The following is an 18789-nucleotide window of genomic DNA, read 5'->3' on the forward strand; positions in this document are numbered from 1 at the left end:
GTGCTTAATGACATCAGAAAACACAGTGGTGAAACTGGAAAACTAATGTTTAATAGCAATGTGGTAATATTGCAATATAAACATATACACACTATCTTAGAGCTGTGAGAAATGGTGGTGTGGTTAAGAAATTGTGCTGAAACAGTGCAATGACTCTGAAGACTGGATGCAGCAGTGAGAAGAGTGGCAAGTATAGCTGAACTTCATCATGGGATGAAGCAGTCAGGACTGCAGTATAACTTGTCCTGATCTTGCTTGTGTGATGCAGGAGTAAGAGACTGCAATGTGGTAAAAGGAGACCATAAATCCAGGGAGAAAGGGGACCCTGTCATTAGTGTTGTGATTATATTAGTATTGTATCTGTATCCAGATAGACAGAGTAGGGCAGTTTCATTAGCACAACCGTGTATTAGAAAGGCAGAATTTTATCCCCATTATCCAACCTCTTTTAACAACTGTGACTTTTGCTGTTGTTGCTCTTTTTCCACCTTGATTCAGTGCCTCACATGTGTATTCTCCTTGGTGGATGTCCCCACACACTTGGCTGATTACTAGTGTGTATGTGTCTTGATCCTGCAAACACTTGAATTTGTTGCCTGAAGACACCAGTTTACCCTCAAAGTACCAATTCACCTCTCTGACATTTGTTATGACAGACACTAGATTGACAGTCTCCCCTTCTTCCACAGTAGTGTTGACCAGTTTGCTGCGTATAATAGGGTAATTCTCTTTGCCCAGCTCATCCTCTAGACTCCCACCTTTATTTTCCAGACCCCCTTTGCCCTCTTGCTCACATATTTCTTCCCTTTTCTCCTTCCTTTTCAGTACTTCTGTGGGTTTCTCAACAGGAACACCTGCATAGGCTACATCAGCAGTGGATGCAGCTGCCCCTACATCCTTGATTTGACCGTGTTCAGTCACAGTATTGATTACTTTTGCATGCAAAGGCTGCTCCAGGGGTATTTCTGCCTCCATAGTTCTCTCAGCCTGCTGGGGCTCCAGCTCAGAGGTTTCATCACAGGATTTTCCTGAGTTAAGTGAATGGGGATGGACTGGCAATGCTTTGGATTTTTCATCTGTTAAGAGATGTTTTTCTTCATAAATAAGAGAATAGAAAGCCTCCTTCAAGACTTTTTTCTGGTCTGCTGTCTGAATGCTGACTTCTGCCAGGGAGATTGGGACTTCTGCGGGAGTGAGTCCTCCTGTGGTCACAACATAGGTGCACCAGGTGTGTTTATGTTCCTTGGTGATTTTTATTGTCTGTACTTCAATGCTTTCTTTATCAGCCAACCATTCTGTAAATAAGACATTTTGCTCACTTACAACTGCAGCTTTTAGTGCATCTCTAATTTGGGACTTTATGTCGAGGTTGCAGCTCTTGGGAACTTGATCAGTGAGCTGGCTCTCTTTGGTAAGGACTTGGCTTGCCTGGAGCTGGTGAGTGTACATTGTTTCACGTGGTTGTCTCTCTACCCTTGGACACTGCCTAAGTGGGCTGGCAAGATTGACAACATGTTCTTCCTCCAATGGCTGTTTTTCTTCTAGCAGTAAGGGAAATCTTATAGCCTGTCCCTCACAAATTCTTGCAGCAAAATCTTCCTCTGCTGTTTCCAGGGCAGAAATGTTCTCCAAGGGAACAGCTTGACTCCCAGTGCAGGCCAATTCAGAAGGAAATCCGGGTTCAGCCTTTAGCTCACCTTTCATTGCCTGGAAGCCATCTAGGACTTTTAAGTGGTCACCATCTATGGCATAACTCTCAGTGGTGCTTGACACCTGCAGAAGGGCTTGGGAAACTTCTGTCTCCAGGACAGCCATCTGCTCCTCCTCCTCAGGGATGACTCGCTCTTTGGGCAAGAGCATCTGTGCAGCCACAATCCCAAGGCAGCCTGGCAGTTGTGTTTCAATTGCTGCTCCAGGCACTGCACCTTGGGGGCCAGTAGGAAGGTTTTGCAGTGACTCTGCCCGAAGTCTGCTGTTCTCTTGTGTTGTGGCTGCCTGGGCCAGCATCCCTTCAACACTCTGCACAGCGAGGCAGGCTGGTGGCAGGCTAGGCAAGATGTCCTCCTTGGGCAGCATGTGCTCCACCTGGCTTACTTGGAGCTGGAAGAAAGCCCCGGGCTCCCTCACGGCCTCAAGACTGAGTGCTTCTTTCACAGTGGGAAGCTCGCTGGCCTCCTCATAGGAGAGGGGGCTTTGGTCTTCTGCCACTGCAGAGTGCTGCAAGGCTGGGCTCTGCCTACACACGGCATGTTCCTTGGGCAGCACAAGGAGCTCAATGGAGCATGCAGCCTCACCCAAGGTGCTCACTGCCCTGCATGTGTAAAGACCAGTGTCCTCCTCCATGCACTCCCACACCATCAGGGAGCCCGAGCCATCAGGGTTGTGAGACACAGAATGACGTGCATCAGAGAAAAGCCGCTCGGTCCCCTTGAACCATTCCACATCAGGGCATGGCTCCCCAGCCACGGTGTACTCAAAGACAGCGGTGAAGCCTGGTGCACACTGCACACTGTCTGGTGCCCTGGCAAAACAAGGAGCCCCAGGTACCCGCTGCCTCACATGGAGGTGGGCACTGCATGCAGCCTCACCATGTACATTGCTGGCCATGCACGTGTACTTGCCCTCATCCTGCATGCCCACATATGGGAGGATGAGACTGTGGTCATTTCCAGCAAACACTAACTTACAGTCTGAGGATGGGGTTAACTTGACATCACTGAAAAACCACAAGATTTTGGGTGTGGGACTTCCAGTAACAGTAACAGAAAGCCTAGCTACATCTCCCTGCCAGACTTCAACATCTGAGACCTGTTTGAGGAAAACAGGTGCACTGCCCCCCTCCTCCATTTTCATCTTTGTTTGGCTGGAATAAACTGTTTTTTCAGGCTCAAATTCAAGTGTTTTTTCTCTATCAGGCAACTGAAGGCTGCTGCTGTAGCCTTCACTTCTTCCCTCCTCAGAAGGCACAGTAAGAGAACTAGAGAAGTCTGTATGGGAAAAAAAATATGTTTAGTTTTACTAGAATGTTGAAGTGACCACTTGAAGGCAGCAATAAACAGCAAAGAGTAATATACAACTCTGTTAGTGCAACTGTTTTTGTATATGTGGAGGTTTTCTCCACAGCAGGTAACAATCTCCTGTGCAGCAGGTAACAATGAACGTGAACAGAAGGTCCTCCTTCTGTTAAATATGCACTTACCATAAATAACCACACACAGTGTGCTGTTAGGTTACTTATGAACTTGCTATCTTGATCAACATGGGCATCTCTTTAAACCTAACATCACAGTATGGGTTAGTCATAACCTCTTGTGGTATTCAATGTATGCTGCAAGTAACAGTTGCACAACATTGATGCATTTCAAAAATATAATTAAAGTGGTATGTGCTGTAGATACTTATATGTGCAGTCATACAAACAAGTACAGGAGAACAGTGCTAAGGCTCTGGTTTAATTTAAAACACCAAGAAAAAACAGATTGTTAGATTTAGTTTTGGAAAAATATGACAAACTTTACAGCACACCAGACTTCCTTCTGGTGCAGTTACTTCACTACTTTCAACTCTATTTTTTGTCTAACACAAGATATTTCCACTCCCTTACCAGCTTTTCCTGCCCCCCACGCCCCCCCCCCTTTTTTTTTTTTAAATCAGTAGACCCTTGCACTTACAACACCATTATTACTAAAACCATGAGTTTACATTCTTGATTTAATGTCATTGCTTTTCCTTTCTGCTTTTAAACTCCTCCCTAGCACTATCCTGCATATTAAAACCATTGTTAGACCCAAGAAAAATACATTAGAGCACTTCAAGGTCTTTCTTCTTGCCTTTGTGAACTTGGACAGTTATATGATGAACCGCTTTGTTCTAATGGTGATTTTGAAATGTGAGGAAACAGACATCATGGAAAGAACATGTTGTCTGTCCTCTGCAGATCCTAGACACTAGAAACATCAGTGAATTCTGAGATTTCCAGGAACAAAACAAGCTATCCAGGAAAAGCACAATGCAAATAAAACCTTTGGAAATCAAATCCTGTTGTCCTCACAGCTATGGAGAAGAACAGAATATGCCATACCCAATTATTTCTCATTGGTTTTAGCAATTATTAATCTTTCTACAAACATCATAGTGTACTTGACATAACACAGTGCGTACAGTGATCACCTGCACAGAAGAGACACTTCGGGAAAAAAAAAAAGAAAATTACATCTATCCCTTAGTATTAACTAACAGCCTCATTAAACCAGTAGAGCAGCTTCCTCAGAAATACAATGTGCTAGTGAACTTGAGGATGATCAATTGAAATGGGGCCCATAAGAAAGTATAAAAATTGCAGAAGGGAACTTACGATAACAGACATGAGAAGGCATTATATACAGGAGTGGAGTACAAATTAATGCACTTTTTTGTGTTCATGTTTGTCATATTTATGACAAAAAATACAGATTATTTTATATTGTAGCTATGTCTGTGAAATGAATAAAGTACAAGAAGCGACGGACTTAAATATTTTACATATTTATTTCACAAATTAGCCATACATGCTAACATTTACACATTGGTGACAAACAAACATAATTCATTCTTTTTTTTTTTTAAAGATACATGACTTGTAAAATTGAAGACATTAAACCTGACAATAAAATTGTGATATTTTTAGCTCCTTTGAAAGCAAAACATTTTGAAGGTTGGTGATCAAACATAGCTTAAAGCTATACCAATTGCCCCAGAGGAAGTTTATTTAAACTAGAATTATTCCAGATTTATACTGTTGTATCTTAGGTCAGGCTTTCTATCTTCACAAGCACAACACTGTGCTCCTGGCCAATGTATGAAACTTAAAATCAGACTTTTAAACTTACAAAAAAACACAAACACTGCTGCACAGATAGAGATAAATATGCCTGGCCATATATTTCAGATGTGATTACGAACTTGGACCTGTTTGGATACAAGGCTTTGAAGCAGACCTATTTCTACTGAAAAAATCAGTTAATTTATGTGCAAATTAAACACAGGTCATAATTGCTTAGGGCCTAACCAAAGGCTTTCTGGCCTCATTGACTTTGTACCTAAAAGACTCATGTCACAGCTAATGCATAGCATAGAACAATTCATGCCAACTTCCCTAGGGACCTCTGCTGCCTAATGAATCAGTTAGTGTTACACATCTGCACACGGAATGGACAGATGAAGAAGCAATTAACTCCAATCACAATGTTGGGTCAGACACTCCCACTTCTCTTTCCTACCAATGTTACCTAAAAAAAAAATAAAATTATCTCCACCTATTAACAACATACTTAAATATTGATTATGGGGTCATGACTGGGAAGAAACCGAAGTGACACAATGGTATTAACCTAACCACTCCAGTCACATACTGGGTCATTAGAAGTTGCCTCTCCTACAAGTTGAGTTTATACTGGGCAGCACAATTGGGCAAAGTGAATCTTTTGAACAAAAATGACTATCCTGAGTAAGTGATGAGATTATCTTAAAAGACTGAGTTTTTGAGGCATACTGACCTCATTGTGAGGATATGTCAAACTCAGAAACAAGAACATGCATAAACATAGCTGGCTGTACTATAGTAATAGTTCTCTCACACTTAAAATCACCATTCTCCTTAAAGAGGTTTGCAAGGCAACAGACAGCAATTTGTAAATAATGTGATGAACATCATAAACAAATAATTAAAGTAAAAGTAATTTTTGCTAAGGGTTGTTTAGGGTTTCACTTTGGCATATAGGCAACTGGAAAGCTGGCACATGCATTACAGTTATTTAACTTCTGATAAATATTAATTAATAACTTTTATACCTTTAACATACTTGCTTAATCAATTTATCATTGCTTATGTAAGACAGATTACTTTAGTTTTGATTTAATTATGTCAGCTACTGCTGATTCCTCCTCCTAAATATTAGTTTTAAATACAAAAATATATACTCAAACTGAGAACATCAATGTAAAAATCTTTTATGCTGAGAAAATGCCAGAGGTAACAATTGAATGTATTCTATTTATTTCTGGTCATATTGAAACATAGCATACCTAACTTTTACTAATAAAAAAAAAAGAAAGGAAAAAAAAGAATTTGTAGAGATTTAGTTCTAATGTGAAACAAGAATACTGCATAAAAAAATCTCTTACTTTTTTTTACTACTATGTATTTCCTATGAATGACACTGGAATATGGGGACAAAAAAAATATGTTAATGAATTTACAGTTACATCGATTTATTAAGCTCCCTCTCCTTTCTCTTTAACTTTTAAAGATACAGTACAAAATAGATTTTTATGTTTATTACTTGGTAATAGAGTAAAAATCCTGTCCAGTCTCTACTAAAGCAAAACTTCTATTCTCTTTCCATTGTATCACTTTTCTTTGCAACAGAATACTTTATTTGACTCATGGAATCCTATGATTTATTTTTTTAATTAAGTCAACAGAGTGAGACCAATGGATGTAAGAGTTTTGCAATGACAGAAACTGTAGACACAGGATTTGAATCAGAGAGACTCACATTTTCTGACACAACATTGTGAGAAGGGGAAATACCAGTTTAAGGAGTTCTTTCATGGAATTATGTCCAAACTAAAAAGTAAGCCATAAGCCTAAGTCAGTATTCCATACTGTTAGATTCCAAGAAAAAGGTAAATTTAGCATTTTTAGGTGATTTCTAGCCTATGTAAAATAATAATTGCATGGCTACAGACACACAGGGATATGTACACTATACAAATGATTCCTATATATATGAACGTCAATTAAATTATCTTTACAAGAATGAGTAAGGAGCTTGGGAGGAATCTGAAATGCACCTCAGTACAGAAAGTGTGCATAAAACTTATGCACACCATAAATCTCACTTAAATTTCACAGTGAAAGTAAATTTAAATGAGATAGAAACATGCCCATGTGGAGTGAATTTCACCCCTAAAGAGACGAAAAACAATGCCCCTAAAATGATTGTTACATTTTTACCTGTAGTGAACGACAGTATATAACATTTAGTGTTTCAGAAGAGACTCTATGTTATGGACATTTAGTATAACGTTAACACTGCACAAGTCTCAGCAGTTCCTGCCCTGTTAGTAGCTATACATTTGTACTTCCCACTGTCACTTTGCATCAAATTTTCAATAGTTAGGCTATGAGAACCCCCCTGCTCTTCCTGCACACAGTACCTGTCTCCTTCCAACAACATCTCATCCTTGTACCAATGAACGCTCGGGTAAGGGGAACCAGTCACAAGACACTGGAAACAAGCTGAGGCACCTACAAATGTACTGTAGTCAGAAATGAGCCTCAGAAATTTGGGAGGGGTTTCTGTGGCCTGAAACTCAAAGCTGCAGCTCTCTGAGTCCTCTGCTTTAAACTCAATCTGTTCTTCTTGGGATGGCTCTCCAAACACATCAAAACTAATATCGACATATTTCTGCCCTTCCACCTCTTGCTCTTGTTCAGTCACTGCAAGCAGCTGTATTGCTCTCTCCGAGTTCTCCATGTGTGGTTTAAATTCTAGCTCTACTTCTGACCAGTTGCCTGGGGACACAGTCTTACTCATAAGCAAGTCACACTTCTGGGGCCTCTCTGGTTCACTGCTCATGTCTGCCTCACTGCTTAACTTAGCACTTGCTCCCCGCTGAGCTCTGACTATGAGGGAGCCTTTACACATTGCTTCTCCCAGCCTATTGATCGCCCGGCAGTGATACCAGCCACCATCAGAAGAACCTACATTAAGGACCTTCAAACTGTGAAGTCCCTCTTTCTGACTCACAACATACTTCCCTGAGGCGGGTGTCACACAGGTGTCACCTTTAAACCACTGCACTACTGGGACAGGAGTACCTGTTACCACACACTCAAAGGCTACCTCTGAGCTTTCTGTAACTTCCACATCTGCAAAGGGCACAGCAAAGCGGGGAGGCATTTCTGTCACTTGGAAATCAATTTTCACATCCTCACTCTCCTCTGAGGCCAAGCCTGAAACTTGTTCCAACAGGGCAAGTGGAAGGACATCCAGGGAAACCACCATGCTCTTCTTATCTGGGCTAAACTCAGGACTAGTTATGATTTTGACCTGCTTCTCAAACTCCTTCACCTCATTTTCATCCAGCTCCACTTCCAGAAGGATTTCCTGTGGTGAAGGTGACCGTGAGGATGTGTTTCGCTCCAGGTCAAAGTGTATAACATGCTGGTGGGTCACAGGGGGTGGCAGTGCTAGTGATCGCCCATCTTCAGACAAAACTTCCACCTGGGCAATGCTTTTAGCTTCCCCGACAATGTTCACTGCATGGCACAGATACTGTCCTTCATCGTTTTTCTGGATCTCAGTGATCTCCAGCATGCACTTGTTCCCATCCTTCTCTATCCGCACTCTCTTATCCATCTCCAGAAGAGATTTATTATGATACCACTTCACCCCTGGATCAGGCACACCCACCACCTCAGCCACAAAACTGAGTGTGCTGCCCTTGTACAGCCTCCTCCTGCTCAATGCCTTGAGGAACGCAGGTGGCATCTCATTGCCTGATGGCTCCAGGGCTTCACGGGGGGTCCTAAACACCTCAGCCCATGAGTGGTCTGGAGTCTGACAGCTTTCCTCACAGGGAGTAAACATTGCCAGGGCATCCATATACTCTCCAGTGGGTGTCCGGTAACGCTCTGGTGGTGTTCTGTCCCCTAATGCAGAGCTAGGTCCCTCGAAGGGTGTGAAGTAGCGCTCAGAGGGTGTGTTGCACTTTGAACCTTCAGAGGGTGTGGAGTAGTGCTCAGGTGGTGTGTTGTACTCTGATCCCTCAGATGGTGTGGAGTAGTGCTCAGGTGGCATGCTGTACTCTGATCCATCAGATGGTGTAGAGTAGTGCTCAGGTGGTGTGCCATACTCTGAGCCCTCAGATGGAGTGGAATAGCGCTCAGGTGTGCTGAGTGGTGTGTGGTAGGATGCTGATGAAGCAGTTTCAAAGATCTCCACTGAGGAGGGAGGTGTGTAGAAGCGGTCTGAATCAGGTGAATCCTCTCCGTTCCCACTCTCTAGCTCTATGGACATTTCTGACTCAGGAGAGAAGGGCCGGGCCAGCTCCTGCTGGTTGTTGTAATAGTCATAAACCGTGCTGAAGGTAACCTCCTCCACTTCCAGGGAAGTGATGGTTTCTCGCTGTTTCTTTTGAGCTGTGCCTTTGACATCTGGAGCTTCCTGCATCCCTGCTGACCTTAAATACTTGGCCAGGGAGAAGTCAGGCTCCAACTCTGAGGCTTGAACAGCACTGGGCTCTGGACCTGCAGAAACATCTTCCCATAGTCCTCCACCATCCAAGCTGTTCTCAGAGGCTTTCTTAGTGGGAGTCCTCTTCTTGCCCCCACAGTCCTTCCTTTGCTCCTTCTGTGCCACAGAATCATCCATTATCGAACCAAGTTGGAGTTGCCCAAAGGAGAAACCGTTAGTTGTGTTTGGTTCTGGATGGATGTCTCTGAGCATTCCCTCAGGATAACTTGTGCTTTCTATTTCACAAGTGGAACTGCTCACTACTTTCTCAAAGATCTTTTCTACCCCAGAGACATCTTCCTCCTCTGTTTGATGCCCAGGCTGGGGTTTCCTCTCAAGTGCAGCTTTTTTCAAGTCACTGATGAAGCTGTCACTCTGAGTGTCTGTTGACTCCAGCCTCTCCCCACTCCCCCACACACGTGTTTCCTGTACTGTCCTTTGGAAATCTGCTGTGGGCTGCACCAGAAAACTATGATTTTGTCCCTCAAGTGAATCCTCCCCACAGACGTTTGCCTCTGACTCATGAATTTCTTCAGCAGAAGTCCTCTCTTCAGCAGATAGTGCGATGCTGCCACGGTTCCCACTGGGGATTCGCAAATGAGGCTGCCTGATTTCTGTTGGCTGCGCTTCTTCCTGGGCACTGACCTCCTCCAGCTGCATCCTATAGATCTGACACAGCTCCTCACTTAGAGAAATCTCTTCCACAAGCACTTCATGTTTGTGCACAGGAGAGATGGGCCCAGTTTCTTCCGGCTGCACACTCTCCAAACCTGCAGGGGGTTGTGCCTGTTTTGTGTCCACAGATTCTTTAGCTGGGAAAGGCTCCACAAACTTCTTCAAATCAAATATGATACTGGTATCATCGGTCTCAGATGACAGTAATTGCTCTTTGAAATGAGCTTCTGGGTGAACTTCAACTTCCTCAGTAAAATCCTGACCTGATTTTGCTATGTCAGCAGGAGTAAGAATTAGATCCAAAGAGTAGTCAGGCTCTGCTTCCTGAAGCACTTGTCTATCATTGTATATTTCCCAGTGTGCAGCATCCCCAGCACCAATCATTTCTTCTTTATGAAGATGGTCATCAACCTCAATGTTCTGTTCAATATCTACTGATCTCTCTTGCTCCTTAGCCTTTTCCTCCTGCTGCTCTTCTGCACAGAAGTTATAAAAGCCTAATGGCTCTTTTGTGGGTGTGCTTGTAATGTTGTCCTGTAGGTGGGGCACACTTGGCTCATCTACAGGAGATCCATCAGAAGGCATTGCCTCCCAGGCAGGTGCATCACTCTCCTCCAAGTAGCTGTCACTCTCCTCTTGCACCAGTGGTGATACAGGAATGAAAAACTCTGGATCCTCACACTCACTTGTCAGAGCAGACTGCTCAGAGGCAGGCATTTGCCCTTTCACTTCCATAAATGGTGACTTCAAGAATTCCCAGGACAGACTGTCTGTATGTTGTGCCAGCTTGTCTCCTTCAGCCTCCAGCTCCTCTGAAAAGTGACCTGAGTCCTTGGCCACAAGTTCATGCTCTTCCCTTGACATACTTGGGTGCAGGACAGTGGCATCAATTCCAAAGCCATGTTCCTCAGAGACTGCTTTTCCCCTATGCTGCCTCATCTTAGAAATATCATCTGTATCCCTTACACACTCTTCTGTATAACCCATTTCCTGCCTTGAACAAACCTCCATGATATCCAGCACCACTGTTTCCTCCATCTTACCTTCCCTGAAATCCTTTTCAACCTGCTCACCAGAAGATGGAGACCACTGCAAGGGCCAGGGCAGATGGGATTCTTCCTCCTTGGAGCATGTGATTTGTTCCTCTTCCTCCTTCCCAAGTTTTTTGAGGCCTTGGAGTTGCGGGGTATGGTTCATGCCAGCCAGTTCCTCAGTACCTCCATCCTTGCTATACAACTTGTGTGCACTAGGCTGCACTGTCAGCTCAGAGACAGTCTGGGCTGTTCCAGCCACATTCTTGGCCACACAACAATACAGCCCAGCATCTGAGACAGAGACCCCTCGGATGTGTAAGCGATGAATGCCATTCTCACCCTCCTCAAACATAAGCCTCTCACTTGCAGAGAGACTCTGTCTGTTCTGGGACCAGGCCACAGCAGGTGGAGGCTGCCCAGACACAGCACACTCCAACACAACTGCCTCCCCTTCATAGCAATGGATGCGTGCTGGGGTTTCTGCCACAATTTGGGGTGGCTCATTTCCCACATCAAATGAAAACTTGAACTTGTGCTTTATGGCAGGTGCAGCCTGATCTGGAGAGGGCTGTGTGGTCTCCCTCATGTCTGTGTCTTGCTCTGGTGTTGGAGTGGGGGCAGTGATTTTGATTTCCACAGGCAGTGACAGTAGGTCTGAGTCTGGAATGGTATTTGGCAATCCCTGCTCCACTGCAAAGGCCAGGCTGACTTCCTCCTCTTCCTCTTCTTCCTCCTCCTCATTCTCTTTCTCCCCTTCTTTCTCTTTCTCCTTCTCCTTCTCTTCTTCCCCTTCTTCTTCTTCTTTTTCCTCCTCCTTCTCTTCTTCCTTTTCTTTTTCTTCCTCCTCTTTCTTCTCTTCCTCTTTCTCCCTCTCCTTAATGGCGTCATAGGCTGGCATCTGCCGCCTCACATGAAGTGCAGCTGAGGTGCTGACTGTGCCCAGTGGATTGAAGATCACGCAGGTGACTCTGCCACCATGCTGTGGGAGCAGAGATGGGAAGGTCAGTGTAGAGCGGCACCCTGTGGTGTGAACTGCGGTGCCCCGGATGCGCCCCACAGGCTCAGCATTGTTGTACCAAGTAACTGTTGGCTGTGGGCGGCCATGGAAGAGGCAGGAGAAGGTAACACTGTGCCCCTCAACAGCCTCCTGGGGCTTGACCTCCTGGACGAAGAGAGGTGGGCAGGGCTCCAGGAGCCCACCTGGTGCCTGCCATCGCTTCCCTGCTGCCTTGGGCCTGCCATACCCTTCCATAACCTGCACCTTGAAGGACTCAGAGCCATCCACCTTGCCAGGTGCCTCAGGTGGGCTGAGCTTCCCAGGAGGACCCTCCTGGGGCATAGACATGAAGGATTCCTGCTTCTTTTTCAGTGCTGCCCTCTTTGCCTCCCGCAGCCGCTGCAGCTTCCAGCGGATTTCCTCATCCAACAGCTCATCAGCATTCATCACTGTGTCTCTCTGCTCCCCACCACATGCTGGCCTCAGACGATGAGATCCCACTAGTGGCAACCTCTGGAAATGGATGGTTCGTACCCTGCCCTGGGCTGGGGAGAGGTTCTGGAGCAGCTGCTCAGCCTCCTGCCCCTTGTCAAAGGGTGAACCAGTGCAGCGAAGCACGACCCGCAGCCGGTCCTGCTGCCGCTGCTGCAGCAGGCACTCCCAGCTCTCCTGCATCAACTCCACTTTCCCCCTGAAACCCAAGCCCTGAAGCTCACCACTACGTGCCACTAGCAGTGAGGCAGTGGATTCAGCTGAGCCCTCACTGTTAATGGCAAATACTCTGTAGCTGCCAGCATCATGTTCTCGCACATCCCGCACCTCCAGGCTGGCACTATGCATGTGCTCCTCACTCTCAGTGCGAATCACTTTGCGGCAGTCCTGGTGGACTGGCCGGTTGTTGTGAAACCATGCCATGTGGGGTGGCGGGCATGCCACCAGCTTGCACTGGAAGACAGCAGGGTCCCCCTCCAAAACAGACCTACATTTGAGGCCCTGCATGAAGGTGGGTTTGCAGTTCTGGGGACAGTCCAGCACTGCTGCTGCCTCAGGTCCCTCAAGGTTCAACTTGCTGTGCTGCCCTGCAAGAAAAGGAGATGGGATTACAGCATGCCCCACTCTGTCTGCTATCTGATTGAAAAAATTAAATAGCAATATATTGAATTAAAAAATGGGCATGCAACATTTCATCACACACCCAGGAAAAAAAAGTAATTCACTCACCATATTTGTTCGAATAAACGCAACGCCTTGCTCTGTTTAAAAGATTGACACGAAAATCGTTCGTTGTCTTTTCTTTCTTCAGACTGTGGAAATTTCTTCTTGAACAAGCAAAAATGAATTTCAAAATAACACGTTCTTCTGTGTGTGTGTTTTTGCTGCCTGGAAAAGCTGTGTGTCTTTGGGTAGCAAAGAAGAAAATCTTACCTGACTTGCAGACAGTAGAATAAACGCCCTTTCTGACCCTTCTGTTTATAGATTAAATGTTCAAACAATTGAGAAAAAATATTTTGAAAGATATACAAAAAAACATAAGTAATTAGCTAACATGAAATGAGAAGGCGTTTATTCGAACTAATACAGCCACTAACTTCACAGTGTTATGCACAGGGGAAAAAAAAAAAAGCAAGCAACATGAACCACATATGCTATCTGCAAGCCAGGGTAAGAGATGTATAATGATGAATTAATGTATGTAAATGAAGTGCAAGGAATCAATGGGAATGTATAGCTTTCACATATCCTAAACAACAAATGCTTTCTAGTAGAATTCATCCATCTGATAACGTCCATTGAACTGATTAAGGTTAGGTTGATAACTTGCTTAAAAATAATATGATTAAAATTTGTATAGCTTCCTTCTGAAGTAAACTATTCCATGCATTCAAAAGGAAATTGAACAAATAAAAGCTCTGTGAATAGCTGCAAAGCATGAAGTAAAAGTTCAGAATATAGCTGCAAAATTATAAATTTGAAGTTTTAAACAATTTAAAACTTAAATAACTTTATAAAGCAGGTAATCCTTTGCATATCAAAACAAACATGCAACATGTTCCAATATGCTTTAAAATTTGTCTGTTTTTCCCCATCAGACACTACACAGAAGCAGATAAATACTTTTCAGTGTTACTAAATACTGGTAACTACTTATTCAGTGTAACATTATTAGTGACTGTACCTTTCACTTCCATTTCAATCTCTTCCTCTAGCTTCTCATGAATAATTTTTTCAGGAGCTAGAAAAACAAAACAAAACAAAACAAAAAAAAACAGATTTTTTTGAGCTAAAATTGCTAAATGTACCAGCCAACATTTTAGGAAGTAAAAACATTCACTCTCTCTTGCAAAGATACAGAAATTCACACATAAATACACATAAATGCATGCCAAACAACTCAAATACTTGATAAACTTTGAGAACAGAGTAATTGAATGCTTTCAAACTTGTTTGCCATGTATACTTTTCTACAAGATTTGCTTCTGTTTTTTGGAAGGGTGAGGGAAGGTTTCTATTGTAACATGCCTTTATCATGCCTTAAATTCCTGAAGAAAACATTCAGCAACCCACAGGCTTATGAGATGTTTCTTGTTCTTTATCATCTCCCAGGGAATGAATGTACTGTAATGCAATGATGTTATGAAAGAGGAATTGATACTTGGAAGGAGCATGCAGTTGCCAACCTGTCACTCTCAGATGGGTGCTGCACTCGGCTTGTCCTGCAGGATTAACTATTCTGCACTTGTATATACCCTTGTGGTTCTGACCAACTTTCAACAATCTTAAACTGCACAGTGGCCCATCATGTTTTAAGGAACACAGTGCAGACTCCTCAACTATTAGCTGATTGCACAGCCAGAGCACACAAGGTGTAGGCACGCCCTTCATTACACAAAAGAGTAAAACATCATCTCCTTCTTTTACAATGGTTTCTGAAGGCAGAGTTTCAAGAAACTTTGGTGCTCTGGCATCAGTTTCTGCAATGTCTTCCCATGGCACAACATCAGGATAGTAGACTCTGCTTCTTTGCTTCTCAGCTTCATGTAGTCTTTGGGAGGTAGATATAAATAAGCTTGAGGTTTTCTTGGATGATTCTTGTTTAACTTCAGATGCTTTAAACTGACAATCTTTGGCTGCTTTAAAGCTTTTAGTATCTGATTCAAGGGTAATTTTTGTTACTGCTTTGGCTTGTGCTTCTTTAGCTAGGTAAGAATAAAGTTAGGAAAAGGATTAGGTCAGATGTTTTGCAGGAATAAAAAGCATCCTTATATTTAGGCGGGGAAGAAAAACAAGCATTAATTAGTACTGAAAAGAATGTCTAACACGTTAGTGTCATAAGGCTATTAAATATGACTGATCACACATTTAAGAGCTTTTTTCCTGCTGGGCTGAGGTCCCTGTTGAGTCTATATGACTTTCATGGGACCAAGATTTGGTCCATAAGGCCTAATACACACCTATCTTCAATTTTTTAGAGCTTCAATGTAACAGCGGAAGTAGCTGCAGAAAAGTAGCAGCAGAAAATTATGTAAACTACTACGCACAACTCAGCAATGAATAAAGAAATGTCAGCATGTAAGAGTCAAATCAATGTCACTGCATCAATAATTTCTTCATTACTTTTCTGCTCTTGATTCCTTCAAGCTCAGAAATACTATAACCTGTCTATTGTAGTGATAATACATTTTTGAGTTTTCACTAGTAATCCAACTAACATTTTAATATGATGATGTCAGGAAGAAGGGAAAGGAGCCTTGGCAAAAATAAATACTTAGATCAGGGCAAGTGAAAGGAAGAAGACAATCCATTAGTGCAGTCATACAGAACCTGCACCCATTAATCCTTTCAAGCAAATTACAATCCTGATGAATGCGAATCAAGTTGGACCCCTACAATCTGAAATGACCAGGGACGTAGTTTAATATTGCTTACCTGACACCCCTATATCCCTTAAACTCCATCTTCAGGAATTCTCAAAATGCAAAATTTCCTACCAGCCTGTTCTACTTTACATCTCATTGCATATCATGAAGAATATGAGGAATAAAAAGCCACAGACTTCTGTTACGTACTGGGAAGAAGCGTGAAGTTACAACACTTATGAATAGAGCCATAAAGTTATGTGCGTGTGGGAGCCCAAAGAATTATTACTAGAGCTTTCTCAATTAAATGCTGATAATTAAAGAAATATTAGTGAGCTATAGGCTGTGATAATGAAGTTACAAAAGGTAAGTCATAATTTTTAAAGTCAGATAACCACCTTTGACTGTTAGTATTGCAGTAGTTGTTGTCCCTCCGTGATCATTATATACAGTACAACTGTACAGTCCTTGATCTGTCAGCTGGGCATTTAAGATCGTCAGCAGTAGGACACTTCCATTTTGTGATATCTTCAGTTTTTCAGACACTTCTATCCTTTCACCTTCATGAGCCCAAAGAAACTCGGAGAAGAATTCATTTTCTAAGGCACATATGAACTGAGCAATGTCACCAGATTTCACAGTTAAGTCTCTGAGTTGCAGAAGAATCTTTGGAGGAACATCTTTCAGTTCCTGAGCAGTGGCCATAGAGATTCTGGTGTCCTGAGATGTTTGGGAAAGGATTGTTGTGTGCATGGCTTCTGTTTCTTCAAGTGACGTAGCTTTCATGGTCAAACTTTCAGATATGCTTTCAAAAACCTGTACACTCAATTCCTGTGATGGTTGTTGCACTGATTTAAATTCTTTTTGAAAAGCTTTAATGTTCTTCTTTGTGAAAGGAGCAACATGAAGTTCTGATAGAGCCTGCGACCGCATAGAATCTTTTACATCTTTCCCAGAACTTTTCCTATCTAGGGCTTGCACTGTGTAATCAAGTAACAAGAAATAACAATATTAGTATCTAAAGAACTTTACTGGGCCATGATGTGAACAAAATCATACAGCACGGAGGATGAAAATGAGTGATCTTCACTTGAAAACTCAGCATGCCAGATGTACTATGCTCTTGACAGAAAGAATATCTATTCACAAATGTGAATGACAAATGATGCCTAGTCTAGTCATGCAGTTGATACACAGTTGATGCTTGTTTCTTCTTTCACTTGTGAATTTCAGTATTAGATAGCTTAGTATGGAACTTTTAAAGGAGGTATTTTCTTTTTCTTTTCTACATGATAATGCAAAATACCTCAAGTCAATGCTACAGCCATTACTTAATTCCATTTTTAAAAATCTGAACTCCTTCAGTAAAATGATTCTATTTCTTGATCTACATCAAGATAGAAATTTGCAAATCTTCAAATATGTTATAGTTTAAACAGAAGAAATGAGAGTGGCTGGGTTACAGATAGTAGGTACTAATAACATTAGCTGCTAAAGAAAAGGTGTGAAATGAGGAAAGAACGTTAGTAACATTGTAAAAGAGTGGTATACAACAAACTGAATCCCTTTGAAATAAAAATGGGGCTTTACCTTCTTCAGTCACTGTAAGTGTAGCTGTACAAGTTGTTTCTCCAGCACTATTTCTTGCCTTGCAAGAGTATTGGCCAGAATGCTCTAAGAAAGCATCTACTATTATGAGCATAGCTGCACCTGTAGACTCATCAAAGTGGAAAACTAAGTCTTTTGTTGGTAACATGAGGTGCTGATTATGAAACCACTGGATTTCTGGTTTGGGTATGCCAGAGACTCTAGCTTGAAATCTGACTGTTTCCCCACTGCACACCCTGCAGCTTGAAATAGGCTGGATAAAGGTGGGCCTTTGGCCAATAGATTCCTCCTTAAGTGAAATAGATGAAGAAACATGCCAATGGGACTTTGTTGTAAGTTCTTCAACCTTTTTAAATCCTGAAAAGAAGCATGCCAACTTTTAATTTCTTACTCTACGCTGTTTTCTCTTTCAAGATTTTTTTTCTTACTTGCAACTTAACAGCATTAATTATTCTAACGCATCATTTAAAAAATCTGTTGCAAAAAAAAAAAGAAAAAGAAAAAAGAAAAAGAAAATGTTTATGGTTAAGTAATATCAAGGACAATACAAAATTTAAATATCAGATTCTCCCAACAATATTTATGCTCTAAAACTCTGATGAATGTTTCATCAATTTGTATTTCTAGATGATTTTAAGGTCCCTTCCAACCCAAACCAATCTATGTATCAATGTGAACTATATCTTTTCAGCTTCCCAAGGCTACTACACATCCTTATTTAACATGTTTTCAAAATTTTCAAAGCAATATATTTTACACAAAATCTCTTCTTAGGTCCTCCTCACAATCAAAAGCAAGAATGTGTAAACAAAGCACTTCCATTAGAGAGAAGATTACTACGATGTTTGGTGCATGCCAGACTATAATACTGGAGAGAAAGAAAAGGTCATGTGAATGGAACATTGCAAAATTGTGAAATACTTTTTCCTTTGCATAACGTGTATGTTGTGGACATTGTAAACGGTAGCAATTAGTTGAGTTAAAAGACAACAGACAATGACTCACATATCATCAGTGTATATTAAGATTAGTATTGGAACATGACCTAAACAAGACATCTTTAATTGTACACTGTACCTTCTAACTTCAATGTGGCAGTGCTTGTCACTTGGCCTACAGAATTACTAGCCACAAAAGTATAGATTCCTTCATCCTCTGGATAAGCTTCGGCAATCTCCAGCTGGTAAGTGTCTTCAAACTGAGTCATCCTAAAGAAACGTGATGGCTTGATCTCTTTGTCTTTGCTATACCAAGAGACTTTCAGATCTGCTCAACCAACAGAAAGAAAAAAAATAAATCTGTAAGTTATGATATGAGACTTGTAAATAAATACTATT

The 18789-nt window shown here is 42.2% G+C and overlaps 1 protein-coding gene across 1 annotated transcript in view; it reads right to left on the reverse strand.

Moving 5' to 3' along the window:
• TTN (titin) overlaps positions 1–18789 on the reverse strand; it is a 243979-nt gene that overhangs the window by 189947 nt on the left and 35243 nt on the right. Inside the window, exons 43-44 of the mRNA XM_083841011.1 lie at positions 18530–18718; positions 14164–14220 (exon numbers count right to left, since the gene is read on the reverse strand). Of these exons, the coding sequence (XP_083697137.1) occupies positions 14164–14220; positions 18530–18718 (246 nt within the window). The remainder of the gene's footprint in view (positions 1–14163; positions 14221–18529; positions 18719–18789) is intronic.

The sequence above is a fragment of the Anser anser genome, assembly GCF_964211835.1.
Source record: "Anser anser genome assembly, chromosome: 6".
In the NCBI taxonomy this organism is placed as follows: Eukaryota; Metazoa; Chordata; class Aves; order Anseriformes; family Anatidae; genus Anser; species Anser anser.